This window comes from Erinaceus europaeus, chromosome 3 (assembly GCF_950295315.1).
Source record: "Erinaceus europaeus chromosome 3, mEriEur2.1, whole genome shotgun sequence".
NCBI lineage: Eukaryota > Metazoa > Chordata > Mammalia > Eulipotyphla > Erinaceidae > Erinaceus > Erinaceus europaeus.
In genome coordinates, this window is record NC_080164.1 from 155385612 (window position 1) to 155412893 (window position 27282).

Sequence of the window (27282 nt, forward strand, 5' to 3'; positions counted from 1 at the left end):
CTTGAGTGGGTACTTGTGCTTCTCACTATGTGCACTTAGCCCAGTGTGCCACCGCCCACCCCCTGTTTCTTTATAATGTAGTAAAACAGAACTCCAGATTTTCATGTGTATTTAGTTTATCCTTCTTTTTAAAATTTTATTTCAAATGTATAATTAATTTATTTTAATGAGAGAGATACAAAGAGAGCCAGAGAGTGAGAGACCAGAATACTGATCATCTCTAGCTTATGGTGATGCTAGGGACTGAACTTCAGACATGAAAGTCTTTTGTATAACCACTATGTTGTCTTCCCATCCCCAACCTTCATTATTATTATGAATACTATTATTATTACTATTATTTAAATGTAGTGTCAAGAATGAAACCAAAGTCTCATATTGCCTCCTCAGTTTGATTTTTTCTTCTTTATTTGAAAAAGAGTGAATTACCTCACAATGCATGTAGTTCCCTGGTTGCTGTCCATGTGGCTGGTGGGCTCTATCACACCCCAGGTCTCACACAGCAAGGTAAGTGATTTACCTGCTGAGTTATCTCCCAGGCCCCTGCCAGAAGCCATTTCTCTGCTTGATAGAAGCTAAGCCTTGAAACAACAGAAGCCCTCGAGATAAGTTTCTAATTCTCGTAGGAAAGATGTTTGCCAGAAACAAAGTGACATACCATATAGTTATAGTGACAAACGATATAGTTATAGTTTAACAGAAATAGTTGCAAGGGACCCTCCACCGCGATCTCTGCCTCCCCCTTCCCCCTATGCTCCCCCTTCCCCGAAGCCTTAAAATGCCTGTGAACACAATAAAATTTTGCAGCTTGATCAGAAACCTGTCTTGCTGTCATTCTTTCATTTCTCTTGTCCCTGTCATTCCAGGTCTTTAGGTTCCTAGCCCCTGTTCACCGCCCCGCTGGCCAGGGCAGGCCCCTATCCTTCCATTTTGTACACATGTCTTCTGAGCCTATTCTTGACTGAATACTTGAGTCCAATACAGGGCGTGACACTTAAAGGGGAGAAGCAAGAACAGAAATACTAAACACAAACAACTTGAGACTGGATTTGGTATAATTTGGTATATTGCACCAAGGCAAAGGACTCTGAGGAGGGGAGGGGAGGGAGAAGGCTGCTTGGGGGGTTGGGGTTCCTGGTGCATGGTGATGGAAGATGACCCAGGTTAGGGATGAAAGTGTTTTGCAGACATCTATCTTCAGATTAGATGAGAAATTTTACCCATGTGTCAGCAAATATACTATAGACCATTAAACCTCCAAGTAAAAAAAGTAAAAAAAGAGAAAGGAAAATGAGCATTTAGGAAAAAGGGGGGAGGGACAATAATCACTTGGTAAGTAAATAATGTCCTTACAACACGGACATCTTAAACTCCTTTGTTTTAGTTTTGCTGAGTATATTGTGAAAGAGTATTTATTCACACAGATTGGTAGACAGAAGGAAATAGTTTCAAACTTAGATAAGGATAGGAGCCCTTTTCTTGAGATAATTTCTTTATCTTTATTGTTTAGAAGATAGTTTAAGTCTGTTTATTAGGAGGTAGTTTTATTAATGGAAACTGATTTGAAATGAAGAGGCATCAGTTCATGGCCTTTTTTTTTTTTTTTTCAGTCTTACCCCAAAGGAAGTGAGTATGAGGTAGCTTGTATAAACTCACAGTGCCGTGCAGAGATGAAACTTGAACCAGGAAGAAGCATGCCACCAGTGTGCTGGCTGGGCACACATGGTGTCATGTGAAGAGACATGGCAAAAACTATCCTCCTGAAATTTCTTTTGGCAGTTGTGATCACATTCATTTTAATTTTGCCAGAATATTTCAAAGCACCAAATGGTGAGTATGCGATTTATTTTTCTAATAAAAAAATATCACTGTTTGGGCTACAGGGGAGGTCTACTTCTTGAAGACATGTTGCATGCACTGAAGTTGTAGGTCTGAAAAACTAGTAAAATGAGATTGCATTTTGTGCTGGTCATCACAGCACAGCACTTATTCATAATGCTTAGTTATTATAGCAAACAATGATGAAATGGAGAGCTAAAAAGAAATATTTACATTCTATAGTATAGGTTTCAAACATTGAGTTTGCAGCAACTTAAAAAATGATCTTGCTTTTTGAAACAGTTCTGTTCAAAGCAGTTTTAAGTATACTTTTATTTTCTAATTTATAAAGAAGGCATTTTCTCTACCCTATTTCTACACAAAAAAAAACTTACTATCACTTGCTTAGAAAAAACAAAATGTGTAGATTTGTTATTCAAAAATAAAATAAGTGCAAAGTTCAGTAGCTATTTATATGTGTTTATTTGTAATTAGAGAGAATAATGGAGCAACACTAACTGATTTTTTTCTGAGACTTGTGATATGATTGATGAATCTAGAATGTTAGTAAAAGATTCAGATATTTACTAATGTGACTGGATGATACTGTGTTCTTTAGCACTTAGTAAGGACAAGTTAGAGGAAAATGCTGTGTTCCATGATCAAAATTCTACCATATAAATTTGATTAAAGTCAGAGAAAAACTTCAATTTGATAACTTGCTGCTATGATTATTGTTACCTAAACATAATAAGTGGCCAAAAATTTTTGCTAGTTATATTTGATGACTTATTGCAATGATTATTTTTATTGCATGTATGATTATTTCTTACTGCATATAAGTAGATAAAATATATTATTTTTGCTAAATAAACCTTTTGTACTTTTCTGATCCATTGGGAATTTCAAGTTTCTTTTAGTTTTCATGCATTTTGCTGTTTAAATTAGACAATAATAGCAAGCATTTTTAATTCTTTATTTCTCTGAGTGAAAACATAGAGAAAATAGAACTGGGACAGAGATAAGCTATTGGGGCTGAAAGCAAAGTCATTTGGGAGTTACCTAAGGCAGGCAGGCTGTATACCTGGTAACCCCCCAAAATCAGGGCATCTAATGAAACTGGGTAACCAGTCTAAAAATGAAGATTTACTAAGCAATTTGTTAATTATTACTTAGTGTTTATGAGAACTGGACTGGCTACAGAAGAAGGGCAAACGCTAGAAGAAGAAGAATTAAAAAAATTGGGGGGCGCAGATGACTTGACAATAATCAATAACTGACAGTGAGTTTTTGCTGTTACTTTCATAGTCAACTACATCAGTTCCCCAAATTATCATCTTGCCTTCCCAAATTTGTGAAATGAAGTTGACCAGTGCTTTCCATAAAATCAAATATCTAGTAAAACTAGGTGAAACTATCTGAAAAGTTCTAAAGTGAACTTTGATGTTTTTTGTGCAGTCTTATCCTCCTCATTTGCTTGTAACTTTTTCATTTTTCTGATGTTCTATTCACTTTAAATTCTAAGAAAAATATTATAAAATTATTTTTACATAAAATAACTCACTGATACCTTATCTTTAACATGTCAAATGAAATTCAAAAAAATCTTAATGAGCAATAATGTATTCACAAAATTTAATAGATTTGATTTCAAAATAATAAGCCCTCTGATGACCTATGTTAAAAATAGAGCACTGTTTGATCATTTTTCATCAAGAATGTATTTGTGTCTCTGTATAATCATAACTCAGAATATTTAATTATCATAATTACACAGTATAAGCTATTTAGTCTTAACTTTTTCCCAAGAAGAACTTCAATGATGTTTGTGATTTTAATGAGTTCATATTAGACTTGCATTGTCAAGTTAGTTTATTCCAACTTTCAGTTTATTTAAAAGGAGCTTATGCTAAGATATAGTGATTAATATAATGATTTTGAACATTATTGTCTCTAATACAATTATTATTGTATGTAGCTATGTTAGTTGGAGGTAGAGGAGCTATGAAAAGAAATCGATATATTCTGATTCAGAGCTTCCTGCAAGTAAGGGAACTGGGTTGTTCTCAAACAAGAGACTTCCATCAGTTTTCTCTTGAGCTTGCAGTGTTTAAGGCAGAGACATCTGGGCCTAGGCTGTGGCACCCTTGGTAGAGTGAACATGCACAAGGACCTGTGTTTAAGCCCCCAGGCCCTACCTGCAGCGGAAAGCTTCATAAGCTGCAGGTACCTCTCTTTTTCTCTTCCTCTTCCTCTCTCTCTTCTCTATTGAGTTCTCTCTGTCTCTGTCCCATAAATAAAATTATATATTTCAGACTCACTGGCAAATTATCAAACATAATACTGTAATTACTAAAGACAGCAATGTAGAAAAGGTAGGGTGAGAATGTAAAAGTCTTTTCTAGGCCTGTCTGGGTTAGATGTTCCTTTCATTTTCATTTACAAAGAAAAATAGTGCATGTCAGTGTTCAAATGATTGTGCTGATATCTATTTGCAGAGGCACTTTCTAGAGAAGCAGTTATTATGGTTATCAAATCAAATGTCTTCACATTAATAGCTCAAAATTCTAGAAATTGTAGTGAGTTACACAAATGTACTCATGATGTTTCATGACACAAATGTACTCATGATGTTTCATGACCTTGCGGGACAAGAATAGCACAGATGAAAACACCTCAAACTTAATTTTATATAGCTGGTTTTTTTTTTCCATCTAGCTGTTCTGACTTCCTCACTTGCTTTTAAGAGCCAACTGACATAAACTATGTTTACTAGCTTTGATTCCATACTTTTTGATAGAGATGGTATACTATAAGCAGTGAAATTAAAGAAAGCAAAGAATAAAGGAATTTTAAACACACGCTATAAGATAAACTCTGAAGTAAAGAGCATATGCACACATTGGTTATGACTATTATAAAAAACATAATTATCAAAGGTAACTGCAGCTAATTTACCTGAAAGTATTGTCTTAGTTCTTAAAAGTGGCTACTTAATTTCCTCCTTTTATTCAAACATTTAGTACCTATACAATTTACATATTTATTGTATATATTTTTGTTGTCTGATTTTTAAAAAATATTTATTTTCCCTTTTTGTTGCCCTTGTTTTTTTTTTAATTGTTGTTGTAGTTATTGTTGTTATTGATGTCTTCATTGTTAGATAGGACAGAGAGAAATGGAGAGAGGAGGGGAAGAAAGAGAGGGGGAAAGATAGACACCCGCAGACCTGCTTATAGCCTGTGAAGCGACACCCCTGCAGGTGGGGAGCCAGGGGCTCGAACCAGGATCCTTACACCAGTCCTTGTGCTTTGTGCCACGTGTGCTTAACTCACTGCACCACCGCCCGACTCCCTGATTTTTAAAAAATATTTTATTGATTGTATAGAGACAGAGAGAAATTGAGAAAGGAGAGATAGAGAGGACCAGAGAGAGAGACACCTGCAGTACTACTCACTGCTTATGAAACTTTCCCTCTACACTTAGGAACCGTGGGGCTTGAATCTGAGTCCTTGCACATGGTTGATAACATGTACACTCAACCAGGTATGCCACTGCCAGGCCTTGTATGATTTCTCCAAATAGAATGTAAGTTCTAAGAAAATGAAGTTTTTGTGTTTTGTTCTAATTTCCAGCACTCAGGACATACCTGTCATCTTAGGAAGCATTCAATGAGTTATCTGTTGACTGCTTCTTCTGAGTCATTTTAATGACTATGTAGAGGAAATACTATTGAAGGAAGCATTTTTCATTGACTCCTGACTATAGTCTTTTGATTTAGATAAGTCAGAGGCTATTATTGTCTTCATTTTACATCTTTGAAACTTGAAATTTTATCATACATCTAGAACTTTTAGCTTTTGGAATGGTATGGTAGCAGCATGTGAATGGCAGGTGAGGTCCTAAGAGAGATCTGATGGCTTTACACAACAAGGGCTACAAATGCATACTCTAATTCTCACAATTGAACCAAAAAAAGAAAATATCTTGGAGCAAATCTAACAAAAGAGGTAAAAGACTTTTGCAATGAAAACTCCAGGACACTGTTAAAAGAAATATAGCAATACACAAAGAAATGGAAGGATATCCCATTGCTATATTTTCATAGCTAAAAATCAAACATGAATTATTACATAAGCAAAATTTGAATGTAGAGAAATGGTAATACATCAGCACCCACAGAGAGAGAAGGAAAAGGAGAGTGGGACATATTGAGGTAGTTATGATGTCAGGAGTGGCTTGGAGGGGAAGAGAGGAGTGAATCAGAAAAAAGGGGGCAATTATGTATAGATGTGGACAGATAGTTGTAGAGAAGATGGTTGGCCCATGTCTACAACCTTAGGGAGCTGTGGTGGATTGCAGTGGGGAGAGTGAAGATTCAGAACTCTGGTGGTGGGAATGGTGTGGATTCAAACTCCTGTCAACATGTAATTCTGTAATTAAAAAAACACACAAAGAAGTGGTAAATATGTTTTTAATTTATTAAAAATAAATTAAAAATAATAAAAATGCAGTAGCTATTGGTAATGTTACAGGAGTACTATTAAACAATCTACAGAATTAATGTTTTTTTTTTTTTTTTTTTTTTGCCTCCAGGGTTATTGTTGAGGCTTGGTGGCTGCACTACGAATCCACTGCTCCTGGTAGCTATTTTTCCCATTTTTTTTAGTGGATAGGACAGAGAAATTGAGAGAGGAGGGGGAGGCCATTTCCCCCGTTTTGTTGCCGTATTGTTGCCATTGCTGTTGTTGTTGAATAGGGCAGAGAGAAATCTAGAGAGGGCAGGAAGACAGAGAGAAAGATAGATACCTGCAGACCTGCTTCACTGTCTGTGAAGCGACCCTTGAAGGTGGGGAGCCGGGACCGCAAGCGGGGACCCTTATGCCGGTCCTTGTGCTTTGCTCCTTGTACGCTTAACTCACTGCGCTACTGCCCCACCCCAAATTAATGCTTTTATATCAATTGATAGCTTGATTTTTCTTTTAAGTTTAAACTAAAAAGTGATTAGGAATAATAATTTCTAAATAGTAAGATTTTTTTTTCATTGAGTTACAAATTAATTAGAAATTTAGGGGGGCGGACCGTGGTGCACCCCAGTGAAACGCACATAGTACTATACACAAGGACTCCATCAAGGACCCAGGTTGGAGTCCCATTCCCTACCTGCAGTGGGGACTCTTCATAAACAGCTAAGCAGGTCTGTAGGGATCTGTTTTTCTCTCTCCCTCTCTGTCTTCCCCTCCTCTCTTAATTTCTCTTTGTCCTATTGAATAACATAAAAAAAAATAAGAAAGAAAGAAAAGAGGCTGCCAGGAGCAATGGATTTGTAGTGCCAGCACCGAGCTCCAATGATAACTCTGGAGACTATATATATAGAGAGAGAGAGTCGGGTGTAGTGCAGCGGGTTAAGCACATGTGGCCCGAAGCACAAGGACAGGCATTAGGATCCTAGTTGGAGCTCCCGGCTCACTTCACAGGCGGTGAAGCAGGTCTACAGGTGTCTATCTTTCTCTCCCCTTCTCTGTTTGCCCCTCCTCTCTCCATTTCTCTCTGCCCTATCCGACAACAATAATAACTACAACAGTAAAACAAGGGCAACAAAAGGGGAAATAAATATAAAAATGAAAAAAGAAATCTAAATACTATATTTCCTTTTTTTTTTTTAGTAACATAGGAGACAGTAAAGAAGATCATACAGAATTGAGCATGTCAGCTGTTTTTCTTACTAACCAGTAACTGTCAAACTACCAGAAAAGGAGGTTACTTATTTCCATAGTTAATTATTATTATAAATAGTGCTTTCCAGATTTTATAGGGTGAAATTTAATTACTTGTAGAATAAAATAGTAATTGATCCTGTCTAAAATGAAAGATGAATTTTAACTTTCACTTTGGAATATGGATTTTCACTTTAAATAATATGTATTTGTACATATTTCAGTATTTTCACACATGTACTATTCCATGTGATATGACTATAAACTCATGGAATCTGAACTTATTATCTCTCTTTTGTTCACAAAGAAATAAGGCTCTGGAGACTAAATAAATTCTCTCTCCCTTCCTTCCTTCTTTCCTTTCTTTTTTCTTTCTTTCTTTCTTTCTTTCTTTTTTTTTTTTTTTTTTTTGCCTCCAGGGTTATTGCTGTACTTGCAGTACAAATCCACTGCTGCTGGAGACCATTTTTTTCCCATTGTTGTTGCCTTTGTTGTTATTATTGCCATTGATATTGTTGTTGGATAGGACAGAGAGAAATGGAGAGAGGAGAGGAAGACAGAGAGGGGGAGAGAAAGACAGTCACCTGCAGACCTGCTTCACCGCTTGTGAGGGGGACATCCCTGCAGGTGGGGAGCCGAGGGCTCTAACCCTGATCCTTGTATGGGTCCTTGTGCTTTGTGCCACGTGCACTTAACCTGCTGCGCTACCGTCCGACCCCTTCTCTCTCCCTTTTAATCTCTCTTTCCCCTCTCAATTTCTCTCTGTCCCATCAAATAGATAAATAAATAAAATAAAATAAAACTTATAATGGGGCTGGGTAGTGGTGCACCTGGTTGAGTGCACGCATTACAATGCACAAGGACCTGAGTTCAAGCCCCTAGTCCCTACCTGCTAAGGAGAAGCTTTGCAAGTTGTGAAAGAGGGTGGCAGGTGTCACTCTTTCACTCTCCCTTTCTATCTCCCCTTCCCCTCTCAATTTCTCTTTGCCCTATCAAATAAAAAGATTAAAAGAAAATTAATGACATACATAGCACTGGAGTTTCTGCTGTTTTGGATTATTTTATTATACCATCATTATCACAACTAGTATTTGCCTACAAATAAAAAGTAAAAATTTGGGAGTTGGGCGGTAGCGCAGCAGGTTAAGTGCAGGTGGCACTAAGCGTAAGGACTGGCATAAGGATCTTGGTTCAATCCCCCAGCTCCCCACCTGCAGGGGAGTTGCTTTGCAAGCAGTGAAGCAGGTCTGCAGGTGTCTATCTTTCTCTCCTCTCTCTGTCTTCCCCTCCTCTCTCCATTTCTCTCTGTCCTATCCAACAACAACGACATCAATAGCAACAATAGTAACTATAATAAAACAAGGGAAAAAAGGGAATAAATAAATATTAAAATTAAAAAATTATGATGTCACCAGTTATATTTCATCTTTGAAGACTCAGGAAGACTGAATAATGTCCACCCAAAGATATCAAGTGCTTAACCTTGAAATCTGTAAATGCTACCTTATAAGACAGAAGGGTCTTTACACATGTGATTATTTTAAGGATCTTGAGATGGGGAAATTATCTGGTATTATTCAGATAGACTCTCAGTATAATCACACGTCTTTATGAAAGAGGCAGAATGAAATATGACATAGCAAGAAGATACAAGGACCTGTGCGACCGGCGCAAGGATCCCGGTTCGAGCCCCCAGCTCCCCACCTGCAGGGGAGTCGATTCAAAAGTGGTGAACCAGGTCTGCAGGTGTCTTTCTCTCCCCTTCTCTGTCTTTACCTCTTCTCTCTATTTCTTTCTGTTTTATCCAATAACAGCGACATCAATAACTACAACAATATAACAACAAGGGCAACAAAAGAGAATAAGTAAATAAATAAATATTTTTTAAAAAAAGAAGAGTAGAAGACAGAGACAGAGGAGAAGGCAGTGTGACTGTGAGGGAAGACTGAAGCCATGTGGTTTGAAAGTCAAGGATTGCCAGCAGTCACAGAAACTGGAAGGAGAAAGAAACTTAGTTTGCTCTGGGGTCTTCAGAGGGAGTGTTTCAGATCAGTAAAACTGAAGCTGAACTTCTGACCTCTAGAAGTACGAAAGAGAATTTCTCCTGTTTTAAGCCATCCATAGGGTGTGATGATTTGTTACAACAGCTCAAGAGAGCTCTTCAGTGTCTATTCCTTGTTCAACTCCATGCAATTGACAAGCTTCTATTTTGTATGCAAATATTATGTTGATGGTTCAAAGTAACTTTTTTTTTTCTGAAAAGAGCATTATTATTATTATTATTATTTTGCCTCCAGGGTTATCGCTGGGGCTCAGTGCCTGCACTACAAATTCATTGCCCCTGGAGGCCATTTTTTTCCCCATTTTTATTGGGTAGGACAGAGAGGAGGGGTAGAGAGGGAGAGAGAAAATTAGACACATGTAGACCAGTTTCATTGCTTGTGAAGTGACCCCACTGCAGGTGGGGAGTTGGCGTTCCAAGTGGGTGGGAGCTTTGTGCGGGTCCTTACTCTCGGTGCTATATGGGCTTTAACCCAGCAAACTACTGCCCAGACCCCAAGAGCACGTTTTATCAAAGTGACTTTTAAGGTTTGTCTATTTAAGCTTTCACAGAAGAGAGGAGCTAAAATGTCCAGGTTTTCAAGCACCTCTCTATATGGACTTCTGTTTTCTGAGTGTTATAGAGAATGCTAATAAATTTTAGAAGATAAATATTTAAGTGGAGCATATATTAATTTATGTAAAAAGCAAAGTTTTGTCACTAACAAATTAAATTATACTGAATTCATCTAAGAATAACTAGGTCAAACTAGGAAGATGCTAATTGTATATTTACTTGAATGCCCCAAACTCAAAATTTAACAGTAAAGGAAGTTTTTCTTTACCTTTACAGGAAACACATTGGAGTTATCGTGTCTGGAAGTGTGTTTACAGTCTAATTTCACCTCTTCACTCCCCTTAAATATTTCTTTTGTGGCTTTTCTGCCATCAGCAAGGGAAACTCAGACGGTTCTGAGACTCTTTCTAAATCACTCCAACTTTCAGAACTTCACCAGGATTTGCCAAGACATCAGCAGAGAATTTAAAATGTGCTCCTCTTGCTTAGTTTGTGAATCCCAAGGAAACACAGATTTTATTTCTAAGGAGAAAACATCAAAAGGTAAATGCAAAGGGGAAGTGAGAATACAATCAAAGAACATTGTAGGATGTTGAACTCATTCTTGATATATTGAAAACTAAATGTCTGTTCTGAAAATACATTAGAATGCTACCAAAGTTCGTGCACATTTTAAAAAGACTATTTAGCATGCTCTTTTCAAAAGTGGTGGATTTAAAAAAATTCCAAGTACATCTGTATTTTCTCATAGCAAAATCATACTTTGATCCCCAAAGGAGTTGTTGGATCCTTAATGCATTTGTACTCCTGCCTAACATTTACTTAGTACATGTGTGTGCTCAACTAGGTACGCCACCACCCAGCCCCTACTTAGTATATATGTGAGTTGTGCTTTTATTTGTCTAAATAGCCAATAGCCATGTATTTCATCTATAGCAACTTTGTCTTTCTTCTTTACTATATTTCTAAATCTTAGCATAATTTCTGACATTAGGTCTGTGATAAATATATGTACAATGAATGAATGAACATTAAAAAACCCTAGATTATCTGTCATGCCAAATGGAATCTTTTATATTACTAGATTAATTTGTTGAACTAAATTAGATCAGGGGGAGGGGGTTGGTAGATAGCATAATGGTTATGCAAAGAGATACTCATGCCTGAGGCTTCAAAGTCTCAGGTTCAATCTCCGGCACCACTACAAGCTAGAGCTGAGTATTGCTCTGGAAAATAATAATAATAATTTAACTTGATTGACTTATTTAGGACCAGTGAAATAGCTTACCTGAGTAGTGCACTGCTTTGCCGTGTGCAAGACGTAGGCTCAAACCTGGCCCTTACTACATTGAAGGTAGCTTTAGTGCTGTGGTTTCCTGTACTTTCTCTCTCTCTGTCTCTTTGCCTTTATCTTTATCTTAAAATATATATATATACTTCAGTGACTGGGTGGTAGCATATTTAATTGAGCTTGCATGTTACTGTGCCCAAAGACCCAGGTTCAGAGCCCCTCCTCTCTTCCTTCAAGGGGGGCATCACACAAACAGCGAAGTGATAACCCTGGTGGCAATATATATTTTTTTGAGAAAATAAAGAATTGTGTTCCAGTAGGTGAGCACAGATTCCAGAAAGTGGACATTAGATTCTCAAGCATAAGGCCCTGAGTTCAATCTCCAGTATTTCATGTACCAGAGTGATACCTGGTTCTTTCTCCCTCTCCTTCTATCTTTCTCATTCATAAATAAATAAAATATTTAAAAAAGAGATAAAATAAAGAGTTGATTTACTGCCATAAATTACACTGGTGACCTCAAGTCCAAACATCACATTTGTTTGTATCTATTCGGTAAGACAACTTTCCATATGGGCATTTCCCCCCCTATTCTTTCAGAATGACTGCAAGATTCCTTGGTATTGATTTTGGTCAAAATACAGTAGCTAGGCCTTTTTCTTGGTTCTTAGTCAAGTAGTGCAGTAACTAGTGCAGGAATCTGGGTCAGATTCACCAGAAAGCAAATTGGGAAAATAGCTTTATGAAAATAGAACTGGAGAGTGTTTTAAGGGTTGGCAGCTCACATGCACTACTTCTCTGTGTGCTCGAGAAGCTGAAACTGTGGAATGATAAGTTACTCCAGCTGATATGGTAGTGTAACTAATCACAGCAAAACCTAATGAATAAAATAGCAATCACCTTCCTTCTTTCCTCCTGCCTTTATCGTTTCTCTTTCTCCTCTCTCTCCCTTTGTCTTCTCTTCCTTCTCTGAAATTTAGAATGGGCATTTTCCATGTGGAGTTTTTTTATACAGTTGGTGTTTGATGGTGACTTTAATTAAAACAGAGCAATACTAGAACAGCTAAAGACAGGTGGACATTATTTTCTCGTTATGTAGCAGGAGTTTTTCAATGTGTTTTTGCCATTGAGGCTACTTTGGATTTCCACAAAGCATGTCGGCCTTTAGTTGTTGAACTATTATTGGGTTATTGGAAAAGTTATGACACAAAGTTGATTCCACTTCAACAGTTTCCAAAAGGAAATACCCTGGCCAACATCTTCATTTCAAAATTCTAGCCTCTAGAACAGTTTCCTCTGTTTAAGACATCCGGTTTGTTATGACAGCCCTAGTAAGCTAATACAACTGTTTTGGAAAATACAAGCTGTGCCACAAATCATCAAGAAAACACATTATTTTTTTCTTTTTCTTTTTGTCTCTGGGGTTATTTCTTGGTGCTTGCACTATGAATCCACTGCTCCTTGTGGCTATTATTATTGTTATTTTGGATAGGACAGAGAGAAATTGAGAGGAGAGGGGACAATAGAGAGGGAGAGAGAAAGACACCTACAGACTTGCTTCATTGTTTGTGGGGATCTGCAGGTGGGGATCTGGGGGATTAAACAAGGATTCTTGAGCTGGTCCTTGTGCTTTGTTGCCGGGCTAACTTCGCAGGCCAGAAGACAGATGACCAGGGACTCCTGGCTGAGCTGGGAAGCAGTGCAATGTTTATTGAGAAAAGAATCTGCATTTATAGTTTCCAGGAGGGAAGTGGTAGGCTGGAAAACAGGATGTGACTAGGAGAGGGGGTGGAGCTAAAAGAGAGTGTGAACCAGTGGGGATTAAATCAGTGCCCTACAGACAGGGCGGGTCTCAAACAAAACAATGATTATGTAAATAGACCAACACTTCATAGTATGTGTACTTAACCCCGTGTGCCACCATGGAGCCCCAGGAAAGCATATTTTCTTTGGAATGTTCCAATGCTATTTCCACCTTACTGTTACTTGATTTCCACTCTTCAATTATTATTTCAAGTTCAGATGAGTTCTTGTTTGTACTTTTTTTTTTTTTTTTTTTTTGTCAATAACATTTCCTTAATCTCTTTGCAGTTCTGGTCATGAAAGGATTAATGGAAGAGAAGGCAAATGATTTTTATTCACCTTGTCAACATTTTAATTTCACAGTACCTCCTCTAGTTGACAGCTTAGAGGAATATAACTTTAGCTGTAATGCAAAAAATCACACTAGGCCAGAAATTATGGAGGAAGATTCAAGCAAAGAAAAGTCAACAAACACCTGTAGAATTACTGAACACCTGAATAATTGTGTACACATCTCTTTGTACCTAGAAATGAGTGTAAGAAGTAAGTCTTATTACTTTTAATAAGCTCTTGTTGATGTGACATTGCATTATACTAGAGTATTTTTCATGTGTATGCTATGAGAAGTCAACATCTGTATATACTACATAAATTCAAACTAATACTTCAGTTTCTCCTTCACCATAAAATTGGATCCCTTTTTATCCAGTTTACCCACTTCCCTCCCAACTTTGCTTCTGCTGTGCACTAATTTGGGCTTATTGTCTAAAAGTTCATTTCATTTAAGTTCATTTATTTGTCTGGTTTCTCTGTCTTCCATATGTGAGTATTTATCTTCCTCTGACTTAATTCACTAAGTATTATACTCCTTACTTCCATCCATATTGTTGAAAATGGCAGGCAGGATTTCATTATAAAAAAAAAAAAAAGCAAGTTTTAACAGAAATTGGTAGGGAAAGAGAATTGGATATAAACACAAACTTAAACAAGGCTATCCCATTGAATTTCTGAAAGTCAAATAGATGAGGGATTTTACTGAAGAGAAAATCTGACTGGAAAGAATGTTAGTTCTTGTGACTGGGGAGATAGCTAGATTGATAGAGCTAGACTTTAATGCAGGAGGTTCTGGGTTCAATTCCCTGCACCACATCTACTGGAGTATAATCTTTCTGTCTCTTTTTCTCTCTCTCCTTCCTGCTTCATCTAAAACTCTCTCATATGTAATACATAAAACAAATCTTAAAAGCAAGAATTATTTTTATTTATTTATTTTAAAAATTATTTATTTATTTATTTTCCCTTTGTTTTTGCCCTTGTTGTTTTATTGTTGTAGTCATTATTGTTGTTGTTGTTGATGCTTTGTTGTTGGGTAGGACAGAGAGAAATGGAGAGAGGAGGGGGAGACAGGGAGAGAGAAAGACAGACACCTGTAGACCTGCTTCACCACTTGTGAAACGACTCCCCTGCAGGTGGGGAGCCGGGGGCTTGAACCGGTATCCTTACACCGGTCCTTGTGCTTTGCGCCACCTGCGCTTAACCGCTGCGCTACCGCCCGACTCCCGCAAGAATTATTTTTTTAAGAAGTAAGAAAAAATGTCAGTCCTTTCATCTGTCTAAATATTTTTCCAAATGTGCTTTCTGTGGGTCCTTGTTGTGCTCAGAGGCAGAGGAAGAGTCTGGATTGTGATTTGAAGTCAGTAGAAAGATCCTGCCCCAGAGTGACTTCTAGACATGTCTTCTAGCTGTGCTTGAAACAGTACCACCTTATGTATGTACTAAAGGCTGAGATTTACTTTTTAAAAATAATTTTATTTGTTAATATTATCATTATCTGTATTTATTTATTTTATGAGAACACCACTCAGCTCTGGCTTATGGTGGTTCTAGGGACTGAACCTGGGACCTTGAAGCCTCTGGCAAGGAAGTCTTTTTGTATAACCATTATGCTATCTCCCTAGCCCTGAGATTTGCTTTTTGTTCCTCCCCATTTTTTATTTGTGATTTTTAATAGTGGGTTACAAGATTGTAAGATTACAGTGTAAAGTTCCTCACCACTCCCACCACCTTTAAATGTAAAAATCCATCTTCATTTTGATGTGCTGTTAATCATTCATTGAATTAATTCACGATGTCTTCTGTTAGAGCTGAGAACCTGGCCTGGATTAAATGAAATGCTTGGTGTAGTTCCATTAAAATAGATGAGGGTGAAGTTTGGGTTTTGTAGGTTACTGTCTGACGTTAAGGGAAAGACGAAAACTACACGTTTCTTAGCTCTGTTTGATCAGTTACCTTCCTAGTCACTCTATCCTACATGACCATGACTAATCTTTCCTGCTAAGCAGTGTGCACCCACTTCTAAAAATCTACCCTTGAAGGGACTTGTATGAGATACCATTTTTTTTTAAAATATTTATTATTTATTTATTTATTCCCTTTTGTTGCCCTTGTTGTTTTATTGTTGTAGTTATTAATGTTGTTGTCGTTGTTGGATAGGACAGAGAGAAATGGAGAGAGGAGGGGAAGACAGAGAGGAGGAGAGAAAGATAGACACCTGCAGACCTGCTTCACCGCCTGTGAAGCGACTCCCCTGCAGGTGAGGAGCCGGGGTTCGAACCGGGATCCTTATGCCGGTCCTTGTGCTTTGCGCCACCTGCGCTTAACCCGCTGCGCTACAGCCCGACTCCCTGAGATACCATTTAATGAGTGTTTGTTGCATGATACATGTGCCATGTACTGGGGACATAGATGATTGGAAACAATCAAGCAAATGCATTCAGAGGGGCTGGTGCTCTATAGCAGAATACTATACTGTAGTTTTTGGCTTTCCAGACAAGAGATTGCCTAGAATATTTTCCTGAGTCTTGATGATTTTAGTGGTATTTTCAGTATACTGGGTTGTCTGAAAAACCATGATTTATTTTTGCTTGGAAAAATATGTCACAACTTTTCCAACAACCCAATATTTATTTTATAGCAAATACAAATTTATAATATGCATACTTTAAAAGTTTTTGGGTGTGGAACCAGGCAGTGGTGCACCTGCTTAAGTGTATGTGTTATCATGTGCCGGGCTAGCCTGAGGGTGTTTCTTCCCGGGCACGTGCTCTCTGGGTTGGAGAGAACTCTGCGGGAGCCAGCCTAGGCTGCTGCTTACTCAGCGATGTGGGAGAGGAACCAGTTACTCTCCTGGATGAGCAGAACACAATGGAATGCTTTATTGATCAGAAGAGAATCTGCCTTTATACCTTCTGAGACAGAAGTGGCAGGTGGGGGGGGGGATAACTAGGAGAGGGGGTGGGGCAGAAAAAGAGCAGGAAGGTAGCAACCAGTGGGGATTAAATCAATGCCCTGCAGGCAGGGTGGGTCTCAGACAAAACAATGATTATGTAAATAGACCACAACTAAGCAATGCAGGGGTCCTGGCGTAATAACCAACAATCATGCTTAAGGACCCAGGTTCGAGCCCCCACTTCCCATCTGCAGGGAGGATGTTTCACAAGCAATGAAACAGTGCTGTAAGTCTTTCTCTCTCTCTCTGTCTCTATCTCCCTTCCCCTCTCAATTTCTCTTTGTTCTATCAAATAAAACAGAAAAAAAAAGGAATTAATGGCCTCTGGGAATAGTGCATTAGTTGTGCAGGCACTGAGCCCCAGTGATAACCCTGGAGGAAATAAAAAATAATCTTTTGGGGGTGGAAGGATGCAATTGGAGCCTCACATATACATGATTTCACTGCTCCAGCCTGCTTTTCTTTTTTCCATATAGAGAGACAGAGATAAAGAGATGGAGACACCATAGCACTGGAACTTCCCCTAGAGCCATAGCACCTTCAATGTGGTGCTTGAGCCTGGGTCATCTATGGTAACAGATGCATCCTACCCAATGAACTACTTCTCTGATCCCCAATATGTATACATTTTAAAAGTAAAACATAATGCTTCAAAGGGATTTCTCTGGTGAGTTAGTTTGCCCAGGACCCTACATTCTCTGCAATGCAGGTGCTTTATTTCAGGGTGTGTATGTGTATGGGGTTGGGGAAAGGGTCTGAGAAGATCTGAACAGAGGATTTTTCCCTTTGGCTCAGAAATTAGGCTGACAGGCATGTTCTGGGAAGTTTGCATAGAGATGAGGACAATTAGGTAGTCTGAAAACTGAAGACATTCAGATTATAGACATTTAAGCACACTTATTTCAGTGTACATTTAGGTATCCATTTAATTGATTTTTACATTTTCTGAGATCTCAAGGAAAGTAAGCTTTTCCATAATTACAATTTAAGAGGATTTATTTTTGTGTTAATGGAAAAACCCATCAATTCTAGCCCAATTGAAATGACAGTTAATTGGACCTATAATTCAGAATGATAACAGTGATGTACAAACATGTAGTCGTTTATTCTAGAGAAAAAAAGCATATCCATTTTGCTTTATGTAAAACATTAGACATGAATTCATATTCTACTCGGCAAAGAATTCATATTCTACTCGGCAATCTCCCTCCAAACCCCTATCCACCAAGGGCTGAAACTAAATTTAGTTCAGTTTGGAAATTTACTCTGAAATAGCAATTTAAGCTGTCAGATTCCCCTTGCTCCTCCCCACAATGGATACAGGGGTGGGTGGGGTGGGGGTAGGTGGGCAGCATGGGCTATGGCAGATACCCTCTTGAGTATTCCTGCTGGTGCACTGGTGGGTGCATGGACTGACTTCAACTGTGCACATGTTGATCTCTTACTATAGAGTTGGCGAATCAGCACCGAATAACATTTTGGCCACTGAGTGCACCTTATCTCTTGTTGACCCTGCAGAGCTTGGATACTAGTTAACTACATGCTTTTGGACTAATATAAGCTAGACTGACTGCTGCCCTCCTAGTCAACCTATACTTTTCTTCCTTCAGCCTCTTTTTGTAAATCAATGTTGAACACCTATGTAATAGACTCGTGCTGGTGGAGGGGTACCCGTGAAAGGTACACACACACATTACAAACCCTGCATGGGCAGTATCTAAGGGCATAAGCAAGTTGTGTATCCTGCTAAGTTGCATAAGCACTAACTGTATTTTGTGCCCTAAGAGAGTTCAGCACTTGTGTGTTGGACATGATGAGGTACTTCAACTAACCCAATTAACCTCAATTAACTGGTTTCTGGGTCTGCTGACCAGTGTGTCTTTATGGTATCACAGGAGATCAAGCTAAGCTGTTGTTGGTGACACTCCAGCTCATGTTGCCTCACTGTCATTTGGATACAGGTTTTACCTTTTTGCTTATTAAATCTAGAATGGGGCAACTGTGTGTTGAATTGACACGTGATGTGCTCACTGGCAGAGAAGAAAAGGAGGTTTGAGGAATCATTTGCTGTGTCCTCTTAATGCAGCTCAGTCCTGCCCACTCTTTTATCTGTCTTTCCTTTTCTTTGCCGTTACTGAATCCTTGTCAATCTGAGGATTTTTTTTTTTCTTGATTGTGTGGTCCATGCCAAATTATGACTCATGAATGGTTTCCAGAAAAGGCTTTTATGTGGTAGCAGGGTCATATCCGGTGCCTCAAGAAAGAAGGCATGCATTCTACACACTGGACCACTTTCCCAGTCCTTATGATCTTTTTTCTTTTCTTTTTCTTTCTTTCTTTTTTTTTTTTTTTAATAAATAGTGATTTATGAGACTACAAGTTTATGGGAGTGTACACCAACACCCTTCCCACCACCAAAGGACTGTCTTATGGTCTTTTTTCTTTCTTCTTAAATTTTTTATATTTATTTATTTTCCCTTTTGTTGCCCTTGTTTTTTTTATTGTTGTTGCAGTTATTATTGTTGTTATTTATGTTGTTGTTAGATAGGACAGAGAGAAATGGAGAGAGGAGGGGAAGACAGAGAGGGGGAGAGAAAGACAGACACCTGCAGACCTGCTTCACTGCCTGTGAAGCGACTCCCCTGCAGGTGGGGAGCCGGGGGCTCAAACCGGGATCCTTGAACCAGTCCTTGCACTTTGCACCATGTGCCCTTAACCCGCTGCGCTACCGCCCGACTCCCAATGGCCTTTTTTCTAATGTGATCCTAGAGAATGAACCCAGGTTTCAGTGTATACAACACCACTACTGAACTATTTTATGGGCCAAGTTTTCTCTCTATTTTTTTTTCTCTATTTAAAGAAAAGGTGAAAATCAAGGGAAACACACACACACACACACACACACACACACATCATTGTATTTTCCCACCATTCATGGAGCTATCTGGTGGTGTCCACAGTACTGGGGCTTGAACCCAGGGTCTCATGCATGAAAGGCAGGTATTTTACTAGGTAAACTATCCATTGGTGTCCTTATTCTACTATTATATTCAATAGTACATATTTTTTAATCTTTACAGCTATCACTTGTTCTATGAAGATCACTTGGTATGTTTTAGTTCTATTAGTTTTTGTAGCTTTGCTCATCCTCATTGTCCACAAAGTACTTGAAGACCTCAGAAGAACACAGAAGTGGCAGAGTAAGTATGGAGACATAAATTTACTTTCTTCTTAAGGTGCAATTTACCATTCACTGAGTACATACTGTGTGTAAATGGTGACTCTACATAATCCAATGAACAGAAGCATAAATAAGACACAGTGCCTGCATCTGGTAGTTTCACACATCTTTCTCCTACTCAGACAAATGAATAGGTTGAGGAGAGAGACTGAAGGAATTGAAAGACTGAATTGGAAGATTGGGGCCAGGGAGGTGCTGTGGTGCAAAGACTTGCATACTCTGGGTTACCTCCCAGAGTCAGGACTGTCCCAGAAGAGTCAAAATGTATCATTCTGAGGATCAGAGGTCCCAAGTTCAATCTCCAGTACCTCCATAAGCTAGAGGTGAGCTGTGCTCTGGTTAAAAAAAGAAAAAGAAAGAAAGAAAAAGGAAACTATCATTATGAGGATAAATTTTGGGGACAGATGAATTTAGAATCTAAGTATTACCCCTTATAAGTTACATGATTTTGAACGAGTCATTATGTCTGAATGTCCCATTTCTCTTTGTTGATACAACACTAACCACCACTCCTACCCTGAGTAGCCAGCACATAGGAGTTCGCAATGAAGGATGACAGCATTGTGGTGATTATACTATCAGTATTTCCAAAGGCTCGCTGTTCTTTACAAAGCAAATCTACATTGAGGTCGTTTCAGTAGGTAAATAACTGCTTCTGAGTTTGAGTGAAGTTGCCATATTTTTCAAGTATTTGTTGCAGTTTGTTTGTTTATTAATCTAGCTATTGTGTTGGTGGTCTCACACATATGAGACTTTACCGCTCCTAGGCTGGCCTACCTTTTCATTCTTTTAATTTCAGAGAGAGTGAGAGATAGAGAAAGGGAGAGACAGCACAGAACTAGAGCTTTCTTCAGTGTCATGGTGCCTCCTTGTGGTGGTGGGGCTGGAACCCATGCACACCTTGCCACACACATGGCAAGGTGTGCATGCTTCTAGACAAGCTATCTCCCAGTCTCTTCTTCTCCTTCTCCTTCTCCTTCTCCTTCTCCTTCTTCATTTTATTTTATTTTATTTTTTACCAGAGCACTGCTCAGCTCTAGCTTATGGTGGTGCAGGGGATTGATCCTGGGACTTTGGAGCCTCAGGCATGAGAGTCTGTTTGCATAACCATTATGCTATCTATCCCTGCCCTTCCAATCCCTTCTTGTAGCTCTTTCTGACAACAGTTTTATTTTAAGTCCTGTCACTGATACCTTTGTATATCACAACCTTAAGATATTGGCTAATAGCATATCACCATTGCATATTTGCAGAGCAATCTTTAGAGAACTTTCAGAAAGATTTTTACTACATTTTTAGACTATGTGAACAGGGTATGTGTTGTAATTTTCCTTTTATAAATGAAAAGAGCCTCTGAGCCCCAGAGATGCTAAATGCTTTGAGTATAGTTATGCAGCAATGAGATGTCAGAATCAAGACTTAGGGTTTTTCTAGTTTTGAAGATTAAATGATTTAAATTAAGTGTGTGCTATTTTCAAATAGTGCATAATTTTGAGTTTCTAGATTCATTATTTTAAATGTGATACCCAGAAATGAACTGAGTTCTCACAGATGCACAGTCATGGAGTGTCAACCTGGGCCCAGCTTTTAAATTTGACATCCTTAGAGAGGTAGAGCAGAAGAGAGAAAGGCAGAGGTAGAGACACCAAGTCACCACACCCACCCACGGAGTTTTGTTGGTAATGTCTAGGGTGCTCCCATGTGCTGCTAGGGATCAAACTCAGGGCCTCATGCATGGTAAAACTCTACTAGATGAACTCTCTCTGATCCTCTTAACTTCTTTCTTTCTTTCTTTCTTTCTTTCTTTCTTTCTTTCTTTCTTTCTTTCTTTCTTTTGCCTCCAGGGTTATTGCTGGGGCTCGGTGCCTGCACCACAAATCCACTGCTCCTGGAAACCATTTTTCCCTGTTTTGTTGCCCTTGTTGTTTTATCATTGTTGTGTTATTATTATTGTTGTTGTTGCTGTCATTGGATAGGACAGAGAGAAATGGAGAGAGGAGGGGCAGACAGAGAGGGGGAGAGAAAGATAGACAACTGCAGACCTGTTTCACCTCTTGTGAAGTGACTCCCCTACAGATGGGGAGCTGGGTGCTTGAACCGGGATTCGTAAGCCAGTCCTTGCGCTTTGAACCACGTGCACTTAACTTGTTGCCCTACCACCTGACTCCCCTCTTGATTTATTTCTATGTCTTGGGAAAAAGAGATTAAAGTCAATTGAAATCATTTTTAAAAATTTATCTTTAAAAAGATCAATTTGGGAAACAACTTTAAGCTCTTGTGAACATTACCCAAATGATGGGTTTATGGCTTTTAATGGTTTGTGCCACAAATCTAACCATGTACCATAAAGTAAATTATCCAGCCATTTAGGACATCGAATACTTAATAAGCATTAAATATGCTGATATTATGTATATCTAATAACATATAGAGTATACTATTGTATATGTAGGAGTTGGTGCTGTTTATGGAAGGAAGTGACATAATAGCATTAACGGTAGTAGAGAAGTCACTGGTTTTTAGAAAGAACATGAGTTTCTTAATGGAAAATAACTTAATATGCAAAAACTCTTAATGCCAGGCCCTGGAATTGTGACTGTCCCATTTTCCTTAATAATCCTTTGAACCAACCTGGGGAATGTACATTAAAAATGTGTTTGTTCATCATATAAATATTTGATTTCTTTTTCTTGGAATAGGTCATAAATACAAGTCTACATCTGTCTTCTTAAGAGAAAGTGATTCTGAGAAACTTAGAACATTGAATGTGCGGGTTATTTCAGGTGAGTTGTGTATTGCGCAAACAGAACACCACATAGGAAATTCCAACGTTTAACTTTTTTTTTTTTGCCTCCAGGGTTATGGCTGGGGCTTGGTGTAGGAACTATGAATCTGCTCCTCCGGGCGGGCACTTTTTCCTTTTTTTTTTTTTTTTTTTAGTGAGAGGACAGAGAAATTGAAAGAGGAGGTAGAGAGGGAGAGAGAAAGCTAGACACCTGCAGACCTGCTTCACCACTTGTGAAGCCACAGCCCCCCTACATGTGGGGAACCGGGGCTTGAACTTACCCTTGTGCTAGTCTGTGCTTTGTACTATGTACACTTAACATGGTGTATCACTGCCTGGCCCCCATGCTTACCTTCTCTATAGTGTAAACTTAAGAATAAGAGATCCGAGTCATTTAAATTAACCTTGTATCTGCAAGAAAGGCGCTGTTGGCAAATGAAATCTAGTTAAATATCTCTTATTATCAGGGGATAGTTATGATCAAAACTACCTCCTTAAATAGTGGAAAGTTTGCTTAGTTGGCAAGAAGAAATTGATGTGAGTAGGCAGAGGAGAGGAGGCAATAAGGAATAAGCCTCAGACTTATTTTTAAATAAGACAAGATACCATTATTTCTCAGAATTGCAAGAAGTAATTGCAGAGTGGGCATGACTTTTGCTGGAGCCTTCACTTAGCAGAAGGTGTCATTGTGTAAAAAGAACTTCTAATAGCCCCAATTAAAAACTCCCCTGTCCTCTCCCGAGAAATAGAAATGGAATCAGGGAATCCTAATTAGAGCAGCGAAGGGGGCTGTTAGTATAGATGCTGTACTTCGATCGATCAGCTTCTTCTAATTAGTTGTGAAGCCTCCTGAATTCACGCTGTCAAGTCAAATTAAAAAGAAAGAGGGACAGTGTGACATTGGCTAAGTTTTATTTTTCTTAAAAAAGAAATGATATCTTTGACTCTTTGAAATCCACAGAATTAGCGTCCAGGTGGTGGTGTACATACTACAGTGCACAAGGAAAAAAGTTCAAGCCCCCAGTCGCCACCTGCAGGAGTAGGGGGGGCTTCATGAGCGATGGCGATTAAACAGTACTCTCTCTCTCTCTCTCTCTCTCTCTCGCTCTCTCTCTTCTATCTTCCCCTTCCCTTTCAATTTATCTTTCTCTAACCAATAAGTAAAATTAAAGAAAAAAAAACCCCACAGAATTGTGAGCAATATTACAGCTCTTTGTACAGAACTGTGTGTGACCAGGCTACTTGGTGTTTTGTGAGAAGCTAGAAAAGCAAGATCCATATCTGCTTGTAAACAGTCTTTAAAATTGAAAGGAGGGGCCTGGAGATGGCTCACTTGGTAGAGTGCATACTTTGCTGGGTTCATGGCGCCTCATGGGAGTATCATGAATGATGGAGTGGTGCTGTGGTGACTTTTTCTCTAAAATTAAAAGGGGAGAAGAGTAAAAGGAAACTGAGGAGCCTGCATTTGGAGTTACTTAGAACATTATCCAAAATTTCACTGGGAACTATGCTTCTGTGCCTTTTCCTTGCTATTGAATCAGCAGTACATCTAGCTTACTGGAAATATGGACTGCTTGTACTTCTTCTTCTAGCGTTTGCCACTGCTTGTACTGAAAGAGCTCAATTAAAAAATGTAAGCTGGGAGTCGGGCGGTAGTGCAGCGGGTTAAGCACACGTGGTGCAAAGCTCAAGGACTGGTGTAAGGATCTAGGTTCTGAGCCCCTGGCTCCCCACCTGTAGGGGAGTCGCCTCACAGGCGGTGAAGCAGGTCTGCAGGTGTCTATCTTTCTCTCTCCCTCTCTGTCTTCCCCTCCTCTCTCCATTTCTGTCTGTCCTATCTAACAATGAGGACATCAATAACAACAACAATAATAACTACAACAACAATGAAAAACAACAAGGGCAACAAAAGGGAAAATAAATAAATATAAAAAATAAAAACAAGTAAGCTTTCTTCTTTTTGAGTTCACATGATTAATATTATCATTTACCTTGGACTAATAATAAACATGGACTAAATAACCACTGGATATCAGCTAAAGGTCGAGAAAGTTGAAGAAAAGTCTGAGCAGCCAATGACAACTTGGGCTGATGACATGCAAATAGTAGGGTTGTTTCAAATGGCATAATAATGATAGCTATTATTATTATTACTGTTACTATTATTTACCAGAGAACAGCTTAGCTCTGGCTTATAGTGGTGGTGGTGGTGGGGTTGAACCTGAGGCCTTTTGTACTTCAGGCATGAAAGGTTTTTTGCATAGCCATTATACTATCCCCCACCCTTGGAATTAATTCTTTAAGGGAGAAAATGGTACTACCCCTATTTTGTTGGAAGCTGAAACTCATAGACTAAGAATGTTTTCACCTAGTCTGTTGGGTAGTATGCCAGCTCCCCCTGGCTTCTGCTTAACCATATGCCTATATAGGGATAGATTTAATCCCATTCAAAGCTTTGGTCTATTTACATAAATCACTTTTACATTTACATGAAGCACCACACTCCCTCCAGGGCATTGGTGGTTTAGTGGTAGAATTCTCACCTGCTCCATTCCCTCTCCTTGTCACACCCTGATCCTCTCCTTGTCACACCCTGATCTTCCACCAGTCACTTTTCGCTCCACCCTCTCTATGTCACATCCTGTTTCCACCCTACTTGGAGAGTATAAAAACAGCTGCTCTTCTGATTAAAGACACTTGGAAATTGCTTTCCGGCTCTGAGAGTTCCAGAGTGTATCTCCTGCGAAGTTAGTGCGGCACGAGTTCCTGATCCCTCTCCCACACAGCAGCCTAGATCAGCTCCAGTTGAGTTCTCTCCAACCCAGAGAGCACTAGCTCGGGAAGAAGCACCCTCAGGCTATCCCGGCACTAGTCCTTTCTCATCTTGTCATAATTTTGAGCACTGCAGCCTTGTCTGAGAAAATTCAACCATTCCCTTGTCAACTCATCCAGTCAGGGGATTAAAGATTGACAGCTCTGGTCAGCCACAGAACTAACCTCACAGGTTGTATCTATGAGCCTGTGTTTCCCACTCACCAGTGAAGCCTGTTTCAGCTACCCTTGCTTGTAATAGCTCTCACTGAAAACCTCTGGCTTTATTACCAGGTCTATAAATATTAATGTTCAAGGAAGTGATAACCTTTTTTTTAAAACAAACAAACAAACAAACAGAAAACCAAGAGATGTAGAAGTCTTAAGAGGAGAAGGAAGCAGATCCTTTTTTGTACTTATATTCCAGTAACCTAAATGCAACTCTCATTCACCACCCCCAGTATAAGTTGCTCTTTTGGGAAGAGAAATGGAAAGGAAATAATATCTCCTTTGAGCACTGTTTTTAAGGCCTCTCTTTGTAATGATGGATTACAAGCAGCAGTGAGGCTGCAAGGGGGCGGGGGAGATGCAGCAGCATGGTTCTCTGTCAGAGCAGAAACACAAGTGAAAAAATGTAGCTCAAAGTCAGTAGTGACTGCAGTCACATTTAGCAGAGCAGCTTGCTGTTAACTCTGGCTGTACAGCCTGCAACGTCTCTCTGGTTGGTCATGTCTTACAAAGTAAGCATTGCCACATATGCAGGAACACAGAGAAGTTCACACTTTCAAAAAGACAAGAGAGAAATAAAAGCTATCACCAAGTTCTGGCACTGCATGGGGCCTCACATGTACCAGGGACATCCTGGATGCTTATTTGTCCCCACTGTTTTCTTTTTTTAATATTTATTTTATTTTCCCTTTTGTTGCTCTTGTTTTTTTATTGTTGCTGTAGTTATTATTGTTGTTGTTATTGATGTCATTGTTAGACAAGACAGGGAGAAACAGAGAGGTGGGGAAGGCAGAGAGGGGAGAGAGAAAGATAGACACCTGCAGACTTGCTTCACCGCCTGTGAAGCGACTCCCCTGCAGATTGGGAGCCGGGGGCTTAAACCGGGATCCTTATGCAGTTCCTTGCGCTTTGCGCCACGTGCACTTAACCTGCTGCTCTACTGCTTGACTACCCCCACTGTTTTCTTCCTTGCTTTGAGCAGTGTAAAGGCTTATGTTGCCTTTCATTTTATTTATTTGACTATTATCTGCATGCAAGTAATCACTTTTTTTTTTTTTTGGTCTATCATTGGATACTTGTCCCTAGTACAATACCTGCTATGTTGCTCGTGTACCATAAAAACTTATGGGATTGCACACACCCTAAGGGAAATGGTATAGTGTGTAAAAAATAAAGTTGATAAGAAAGAAATGGCTTCTGGTGGTTGAGAAAGGTATAAGCAAATGAAGAGACAGAGAGTGTTAAGAGAACATCATTCCACTTCACAGAGCTGATGTCACAGTGAAGGAGAGCTGCTGGTTGCCACAACAAAAGGGAGATACAGGTGTAATATCTTGCTAGGCATCTTCCATACGCACAGTTCTTTCAGACACACCTTGCCATTTAATTTCCTCAGAACCTCACCCCTCTTCTTCCCCCCAGAAGAGAAAACTGAACCTAAGAGTCTTTCACTGATCCATAGCCAGTTCCCAACAGAGTCAGAGTTCAAACTCAGTTCTGTCCCACAGATACACTTTCTAATATGTCACTCATGCATGGTGTTGTCACAGTGCCCCAAATTATGACTGGAGAGGAGGAAGGACCCATAGATCCAGGTTAGAACATTCTTGATAGATGAGTATCAGGCAACAGTGAGCTGGAGAGCTCATTTCTGCCAGCTGAAGTTACAGATCAAAACTCTT

General features: G+C 39.1%; 1 protein-coding gene across 3 annotated transcripts in view; it reads left to right on the plus strand.

The window, feature by feature from the left end:
- Positions 1-1536: 1536 nt before the first annotated feature.
- Positions 1537-27282, plus strand: part of TMEM156 (transmembrane protein 156) — a 50413-nt gene continuing 24667 nt past the window's right edge. For 2 of the 3 annotated variants that reach the window (XM_060188212.1, XM_007522802.2), the window contains exons 1-5: positions 1537-1830; positions 10429-10695; positions 13535-13789; positions 19616-19735; positions 22476-22559. In XM_060188212.1, the coding sequence (XP_060044195.1) occupies positions 1743-1830; positions 10429-10695; positions 13535-13789; positions 19616-19735; positions 22476-22559 (814 nt within the window). In that variant the 5' untranslated portion in view covers positions 1537-1742. The remainder of the gene's footprint in view (positions 1831-10428; positions 10696-13534; positions 13790-19615; positions 19736-22475; positions 22560-27282) is intronic. The other variant, XM_060188213.1, reaches the window with a different exon arrangement.